At 43.4% G+C, this 9220-nt stretch overlaps 1 protein-coding gene across 1 annotated transcript in view; it reads right to left on the bottom strand.

Annotated features, from left to right (window-relative positions):
* The window catches only part of Syt9 (synaptotagmin 9), a 198400-nt gene extending 189702 nt beyond the window's left edge, over nt 1-8698 (bottom strand). The window contains exon 1 of the mRNA XM_004647876.3: nt 8379-8698. Coding sequence (XP_004647933.3) covers nt 8379-8523 — 145 coding nt within the window. The 5' untranslated portion in view covers nt 8524-8698. The remainder of the gene's footprint in view (nt 1-8378) is intronic.
* Nucleotides 8699-9220: the final 522 nt, after the last annotated feature.

The following is a 9220-nucleotide window of genomic DNA, read 5'->3' as shown; positions in this document are numbered from 1 at the left end:
ATCTCCATTCCATAGAGGCAATATGCTTATCTAAGGTATCTTTGAATTGTTGATGCCTAACCTGGTATGTGACACTTAAGAGGCCCTTAGTGAATGGTTTTTGAATTTAACTTATTCTAAGTAGAAAAGATTGATTAAATCAGTGCAGCTAGAATAAAAGCTACATAAGCAAAAGGTAGAATTAGGTCATAGGCAAAAAAATTAAAAAGATAAAAAGTATATACTTTTCATGTTTTGTATAAATAAAGGGAGTAATTTCTATTGAAAAAGAATGTTACAATGGATCTGCATATATTAATGCATTGCTGAAATTTTAAAAGGCAGTATAGTGCAATGGGTTCATTTTTAAACAAATTGAGTTAACTCACTATGCAGTACTCTCTGAGCTAAATTGATAGAATATTTATAGTCTAACTCATAAATTGGTAAGCAAAATATTGCGATTCTCAAAAAGTTGGCACAAGTAGAGAGTAATCAGAAAATTCAATAAGAGGAAATATAAGTGTGTTTTGAAATATTCAAATTACTCAATGCTGCCAACAAGAAAACACACATTGAAACAACTAGGTAGCTACTAAAACTCTGTTGAATCAGCAAACTTTTTTCTCATTATGCCACCTACTATTAGTGGATGTACTGTTGACATGTAGCAGAGCTCACTGAATTGATTCTAAAAGTCATTTCTGATAATTTGTTATTAAACTTTCTCCCCAAAGAAAGGACCATAGATATAATACCTAAATTTTTGAAAAATGAGAACCTATAAACGTTCCCAAACAAATCGTAAGTAAAAGAAAGAACACTTATTGTTTGGAACATATATAGTTACCATGGTAAACAACGATAGCAGGGCTGTGGAGATAGCTCAGTAGTCTAAGTGCCTGCCTGGTGAATACAAAGATCTGAGTTCGATTCCCTGTACCACACACTGTGTCAGCCCTGGGAACAGCCATCAAAACTGGGTGTGGTGTGCGAATCTCAGTGCTGGAAAGGTTGAGACAAGAGGATCACTATGAGCCGAGCTGTGTAGTAAGACCCTGTACCAAATAATAATAATAATAATAATAATAATAATAATACAGTAATGATTGTCAAGGCAATTATTATTAAATAGTAATAATAGCTAATGACTAATATTTATTGAGCATGTACTATATGGCAGGTATTATGCTAAGTATTTGACATGCAGTATGAAATAGCTTATGAGTATGAGGTTTCTAGCTTTCACAAATAAAAATAAAAGATGATTTGTTCAATTTGAAGTTTAAACAATGTATAACTATTTTGTATACAGATTTTATATGTTACTTACCTAAAATTTAAATTGAATTGCCATCTTATATTTTATCAGGATACTAGTAACCCGAATATTAGTAATACATTTTCTTGATGATAAACAAGGACACAGAGATTAAATAATATGTCCAGGGACATAGAGCTAATAAACATTGATAAAATGCTATGTCTACAAAAAAGTAGAAGAAAAATTTGCCTACAAAGTGATCACAAATAGATAAAACATACATGCACTCATAGATACGGCTGAAAAAAAAACATAGGCGGGTGACACACTCCCAATGATACCTACTTATCAGGCAGTTACTTCAGCATTTGTTCTTGGCCTTTTTTTTTTTTTTTTTTAATTTTAGGGAAGGGTCTACAGGGTGTTCAGGGTCTCACTATTAGATCAGACTCATAGAGATTCACTGTTTACAGCCTCCCAAGAGCTGGGATTACAGGCATGTGCCACCACGCCCCGCCCTGTCTCAATTGCCTTCTCAGTGCGCCCCTGGGGGCGGAGCCAGCACAGCAGGCCCAGGATCAAACCCCCTGACCCCTGTGCCTGCTTGCAAGTGCTTTAATCTGCTGGGCTATTTGGCTGGCCTTGCTCTTTGCTTTGTGCTATAGTAACCACCCAGTACCATTTCACAGATGAATAAAATGGAAAGTAAATGTTTTGCTCAAGCTCACTAAACTAGGACATATAAAGTCAGATTCAGATTTCAAAGCTCTTGCTTAATCCACTTTGTCATGTTGGTTTCCAGGCAATTTTTCTTTTCTTTCAGGTATGGTCCTACCAGTATTGATGAAAAAGGTTGTGCATGATAAAATACACACACAGGCTGCGGGCGTATTTCAAGGAGGTCTGCAAAGCCTACTCTTCAGCCTTTGCTTCCATTGAAACCAGTCCTAGAGCTGAGCAAATGGAATACTTGAAACAAAAAGTCATGATGGACAATTGTGGTTGCCAGGAAGATCCACGGTCACAGGGCAAACCTGTCTGCAACTCAAGTTGTGACTGCATTCAGAAAGCAGAAACACACGCTTCCTACTTCACCTTTTAAAATGAGATTCCACTCCTGCTTCTGCATTGCTAAGCACTTCCTCTTTCTTTATGTACGTTAGTGGGTTAACCTGTGAGTTCTCTCCAGTCTCTCTGTTAAGAGATTATGAATTTTTTGTAAGTCAACCATACAGAAAATCGCACTTGCACACACAAATACACAAGTGCCAGGATGCATTTCTTGTGAAAGCAACGCCTGTGCTTTCCACATAATAGATAATTTCAGGGTGATTTCCCTCAGGTGTCAGTTTAATTTTTCTTTGAGAGTTTTGCCCACATCAAACAGTGTGTGCTTTTGATTGTTTATTCTTAGAGATGCAGCTGGCCACAGCACTGCCTGGGATGCCTTTGCCACAGTGTGCTTTTGTTTTTCCCTCTTGATAATTACCTCAGGACTAAACCACTCACGGGTCCATGTAGAGGAATCCCACAGAGATGAAAACACACTTGTTTAAATAAAATATTTATGAAGAAGCCCTAAAATGTCACTGAAGTAAATGTAAATTGGATCCTCACATATTGTGCATCCAAGATGCCACTCATTCCTTACAAGACTATTTCTGATTGCAATTAACATTAATTTTTAAAAGTTAACACCATTGTACATAATCGCACCAAAGCCTATCATCAAAATCCAGTGTTCTAAGATCGATTCTCTTTTGACTGTCTTGGAAATTTTGAGCTAAGTCTCATATTTAGTTATGAAGATCATCTTTAAGATTTTTCCTTAGAAACTATGTCCAATTATTATTTTACATGTGCATCTGCTAATAAATTGTTTCACTGTCATTCCACACAAGGTGACATTACTGAGCGCTCCACACCTGCTACCTTTTAAAGAAACAGTACTTGGACAAGATTTTCTGATGTGTTTTTTTCCCCTTTCAAATTTGATGGACATAAGAGAGTCTCATGATATTTTTCTAGAGCCCTCAAGATAAAACTGTGGTACAGTTTTATCAGGAAAAGGAATCAGGTGATATAGATATAAACTGTACAAGGTTAGCTGACAAGTTCCCTGGTTTTTGATGTCATCTTTCCTAATTCTGGGGAAAAAGAAATGTGAGCTGAGAATCTAAGGACTCATCCTTCACCTCTTGGTCTCAAAAGTTGATCTGTATCTGTATAATCAACTGAGGAATTAAAAAACATACTGATACCAGGTCATATCCTCAGAGTCTGATTTAATTGGTTTAGAATACATCCCAGTCTCTGTAAGGTTTTTGTGGTTTTAGCTATTCTTGTTAAGAGTTACCTAAGTATTTCTAGGAGCAGCTGAAGTTAAAAGCCATTAGCCTTTTAAATTTTTTTTTCCTGAATAAAATTATATTTACCTCTGACTCAGCGAACATTTTATAGACCTTGGATGCAAACATCAAGAGTATGTGAAGAATCTCTAAAATGTGAAGTTGGAACCAACAATGGAAAGCCAGTGTCTGTTCATAATTATAGCACCAAGGTAAATCTCTGTAACTACACAAAATTTAACCTCCACTTGGAGTTAAACCTATTACACAAGTATGGAATACAGAAAGTAGATCTTGAAATGGCTGTTATATAAAATATCTAGTAAATTTTCATTGAGAGCAACTTGTAAGTTCTTCGTAGAGTCAGCCTCCTGTAGCTGAGGGTTTGATACGAATTCTCCAACCCCACCACAGATCAAAATATTCATAATAAAGTTGTATTAACTATAAACACACTTTTTCTCATCATTATTCCATAAATAATGCAGTATAATAGCTATTTACATATAATTTACATTGTATTCAGTATCTTTTTTTGGGGGGGGTACAGGGAATCGAACTCAGGGCCTTGCACTTGGGAGGCAGGGGCTATGCAATTGAGCTATATCCTCAGCCCTGTATTCAGTATTATAAGCATTCTAAAGATGATAGGAAGGTATACATAAGTTGTATGCAAACACTACATTACTCTATACAAAAGACTTGAGCATTCTTATATTTTAGTTTCATGAGAGCTGGGAAGTACTATCCTACAGATGCCTGAGAAGACTGTAGATGTGACTACCTAACAAGCTCCTTTGACTTACACCCAACTCTTTTTTTTTTTTTTTTTTTTTTTTTTTTAATGGAATGATTCATGGCCTTAAGTGAGTTTACTTCTCTGCACCTCAATTTACATGTGTGGGTATCATCTCTGTCATGCTTCTTGAATTTTAATATGCCTACATCTCACCTGAGAATTCTGTAAATACGCAGATTGATATTTACTCAATAGGTCTCGGTGGGCCTGAGATTCCACACGGCTAACAAGTTATAAATGTTGCTGCCCATGCCCCAGTGCCCTGGGCAGCAAAGTCTTGGAAGATCATTAGGAGAACCAAGTAAAACAACCCACATACAGTATGTGGCAAAAACGTGGCTGTATCCTGCCGCCTAAAAGAAAAACAGGAAAATGTCAAACTCTGTTTTAAAATTACAGATTACATGATCCAATCCTCCTTTCAATTGCTTATGTGGAAATGATAGGTCTATAGAAATTTAGAGATTTACCTCCTCATAGCCAACAGGCTGTAATAAAGAAGAAGGATGGACTCTTTCTGACTACCTAAAGTATAATCAAAATCGATAAGTAGAAGATTAAGAGTGCTTTTAATTCCCTAAACAGAAAACCTTTCTAATAATAAATGCTGATGGAAAACCAGTTAGCCTCTTCACAGTGTAATCTCTAGCTATTGCTATGCACATAGACCAGCTGGAGATGTTAAAAATGATCATACCTCAGGTCACTGTTCAACTACCAGACATCTTGATTATTTAAAGAGTCATCATACACAATGTGTATAAAAAAGCTAGAAACCAAACAAAATAGAAGCCTCCTGATTGTCCTCCCCATTCCATCTCTCTTCTTGAAATTATCCTCTGCTAGTAAATGGAGTTGCTTAGGTCACAAGGCTTTGGGGTCATCCTTAGCTCATCTTTGTCCTTCACATCCCTTTGCCTCAATAAATACTAGTAATTTGTACTTTCAAGTGGTGCCTGTAATCCACTTCCACCATCTCCATTACAATTACCCTGACCCATCCTAAATGATTATCTCCTTCTGAATTTCTGAACTAAATTCCTAACAGCTTTCTTGGTCTTCACCCTTGTCTACACTATTTTCTCAGCATAGCATCCAGTATTGTCATGTCTCTGCTCAACACTATCTTAGGTTTTATAGCTCATTCACAATTAAAACCAAACACCTTGTATTAGTTTAGGAGACCCTACATGACCTCCCCTCTCCACCTATTAACCATGTTCCTTTAACATTCTCTCAGCTCCAGCTTCTCTTGAAGTCACTGTTCCTTATATCACAGCAGTGGTGCTCCTGCCTCTGAACCTTTGCGTTTGCTTTTTTTGTGTGTGTGTGTGTGTGGAACCAGGAATTGAACTCAGGCCCTTGTGCTTGCAAGGGAAGCGCTTATTCCAATGAGCCATCTCCCTGGCCCCACTGTACTTGCTTTTACCTCTGCTTCATGTATCCTGGCCTATAACCTTACACTAGCCTTACCTTACCTCTGAAATAAATGAACATCCTGGAAGCAATGGGACTCTTTACTGGGAATTGCATCTGTTTTTCTCCTTTTCTAACTAACATATTTCATGGAGCTTGAGAAAATCTAGCTACTGCTGGGTAACCATGAATACATAATATCCACAGAAAGGTAGAACAGGCCAAGTGCATGGATTCCTTTACAGAAACGGAAGTCATCCATTTACAGCAATACTGCCTTCAGGGCCCATGTCTCCGGGCTGCTGTACTCAGTTGTTCTGGTTCCAACTGACAATAGCAGGGGCGCTGTTCGCACAGTTTTGTGCAGTACAGCTTGTCCAACCACTTAGCTTTTAGGGCTCAGAGATTAAGGCCACTCTTGGCTTGGACAAACAGCTTCAGAGGGATGGAGATAAATGCATCTGATGTAAGAAGTAATGTGAACAGGCGAAGAAGGAAGGAAATGGAGGGAGACTGGCTTGAGCCGAAGTGCCCTGAAGGAGAGGGTGCTCTTGTGATGTACTCTTCAGCCTCATATCCTCTTACCTTCCCCTTGCCACCAATGACTCCCCTTCTGCCTCATAAGCAGGCTACTTTCAGATACAAACCAAAGAGCCAGAGGGGCATGCAGCTACCTCAAAACCATGTGCCCTAGTTTAAGAAAGCAGAGTGTTGCTTTCAAGAACTCTAAGAGCAGCAAGGCCGGCTTATCTAGTGCTATTTCCTACCCAAGGAATAACGTTCCTCTCCTAAGGAGTCTGATTCTTCAGTGCAGCAGAGGAGAGCCCGAGAACAGAACCTAACTCCTGGACTAAAAAGAGCAGAGACAGAAAACAGGTCAGCAAGCAGCTCAGAGGCAGGCTTCATCCACCTTCTCCTGCAGTCAAAGATGAGCTCTCCTGTGAGGTAACAAGCAGCACACGTGGCACATCAAGGGGTAAGGAAGGGAGGAGAGGCTGCAGCACTAATACTTGCTTGGAATGAAGCATGTTAAACAGTGATCCTGTTCCTGCTGTGTAAGGATACAGCTGCCCACACTTGGGACACCTTCCTGGACGCCTGTTGGCGACAGGAGGCACTCCCATTCTCATCTGTGGTCTACACTGGATGTTGCATCCAGCAAGAACCAACACACAGGCTGCTGGACATCAAACCTCCTAGGACCTCACTGGGATCAGCACACCTCCCCTTAATCCTCCCCTTTGAAGTAATCCTTTGATAAACTTAATAGATGGAACCCCAGATCGGGAGGAATAATAATCTTTATTTTTCAAGAGAAACAAAAAAGGCTTTGAGTACAGAAAATCTGTTATAAACTTTTAATAGCTGCCTTCACCCTGCATTTTGAATATTCTATCAAGGATATGCTATTTAAGTTAGACTTCTTGTGAATCTCTTTAGGAGTCAGATAAATCTCTAATTTATCCTTCGAGCAAATGTATTTTTATATAATAGATTGACTTAAAATGAAGGAAAGTCGTATTAAATAATTTGTACAGCAATAGCTCCTTGCCAATATTTATACACAGGAATAAAAAAAGAAAGGTCATTTTCTCATCCCATTTTAAACAATCCAACTACAATATGCCTTTATTTTAAAGTATTTAAATCAGGAGAATATTCGAGAAAATTATGTTTACAAGTGAGAAGTATTTGAAAGGAATGCATTTACTAGTGATCAGTAGTGGATGAGAAGACACAGGCAGTACAGAGCACTTGGAGAGGGCAAATAGCTCCACTAAAACGCCTACTTCCAACCTTAATTGGTCAAATGCCAAAATAAATGAACTTTCCAAACTTAGGAGGTTTGTAACTTTCATCAGGGTGAGTTCAGGTGTCCAAGCCATGACTGATGAGCCCACCTACCCTAGTGGGCTTGGTGGGGGTACCGAGGAGAAGCAAACATCCAGGCCCAGGCTGCCTCTGCACCTTGCGACTCGAGGGGAACTGGTTCAGGCCCGGGTGTCCAGGACCCAGAGCTCCAGACCCCAGCCCATTGTCTCAACCAGATCCTAACCCTCCCTTCTCACCCCAGATCAAAGAAAAGAAGTAGGCACTCAGAAGCTAGGGTGAGCAGCTCCCAGTGGGACTCAGCCTCGGCTCGGGGCCGTCTCCATCTCCCAACTTCCCAGAGTTTCCTCTGGCCTCATCCCCCTGGTACAGCTTTGAGAGGCCGCGGCGGCCTCCGCTCATTCTAGGCACAGAGCTGGGGAAGTGGAGCGCGCAGCTCAGAGCTCGGCAGCAGACCTCAGGAGCCCTGGCCCCCACCGGAGCGCAGGTGGCGGGCGTGGTTCCGCTACACCCTGCCCCAGCCCACCCAGACTCGGCCTGCGCACAGCAGCCACCTCCCGGGTCTTCTCCGGGTTCCAGCCTCAGGCCACGGTGCACGGCTTCTTGATCCCTCTTCTGGCTGGGTGGCCACCCCTGCCCTCCACCGGTGCGCGTCGCTCTTCTGCCTCAGGCCCGGGTGCGGCCCCAAGTCCCAGCATAGGGCCCTTCGGTTGCGCCAGACGGCAGCGGCGGCTGCACTCACCTGGGTCGCGGAGCCGGGGTCTGGCACGGTCCCGCAGGTGGTAGATGAAATCTTGGCAGCTGTCGTGCTCCAGGGCCCCACGGGCACAGAGCTCGGCCAGCAGCTGCAGCGCCTGGTGACAGAGCGCGTCCCTGGCCCCGGGCATCGCCCCCCCCGCATCCTCGGACCTCGCCGGGCAGGCGGGCGCGGGAGACAGCCCTCCGCCTGCCAGCTCGCAGCCGCCGCCTCCGGGCGGTCCGCGCTTACCGCCCGGGGCCCGCCAGGGACCGGTCAGAGCCCCAACCCCAGCCCCAGCCCCCGCCGGCCCGGCTTCCCACCGGTTGCATGCAGCTCTTCGCCAGCGGGTCGATCCGGCTTTCTCCCGCTCCCGCCCGGCCCCTCAGTCCCTCCCTCCGCGCGAAGGGGAGGTGGCGCCGCACAACCTAGCGCGCAGAGCTCCGCGCGCTCCGCCCGCCACTAGCGGCCGCCAGGGGCGGGGCCGGGTCAAGGCTGCGCGCAGCCGGGGAGGATAGCAGCGGTCCCCGCTCCCTCGCCGCTCAGGGACTGCAGGCGCTCGCCCACTCCTTAGAGGAGCGCGGGACTCGGCCTGGGACCCAGCGCGCAAAGCAGCCGCGCCCAGGCTCGTAGTGTGTGAGTCGGGTGCGCTGTAGGCGCTCTTGCCATCCTTCTCTGCTCTAAGGCAAACCCCACATAGACCCCATAACCCTAGCAGTGTGTGTCCAGGCCATGTTCTTGGATGCGGAGCTGTAAGGGTGCTGTATGGACAGCATCCGTGGAGATCAGCGTGCCTGCTTCAAAGTTGGAAAGCGCCGCCTGCGCAGCAACCACCGGGCCTAAGGTTT

Source organism: Octodon degus, unplaced genomic scaffold (assembly GCF_000260255.1).
Source record: "Octodon degus isolate 3935 unplaced genomic scaffold, OctDeg1.0 scaffold00334, whole genome shotgun sequence".
NCBI lineage: Eukaryota > Metazoa > Chordata > Mammalia > Rodentia > Octodontidae > Octodon > Octodon degus.
Note: the sequence above shows the minus strand (reverse complement) of the source record. Positions and strands in the feature narration are given on the sequence as shown.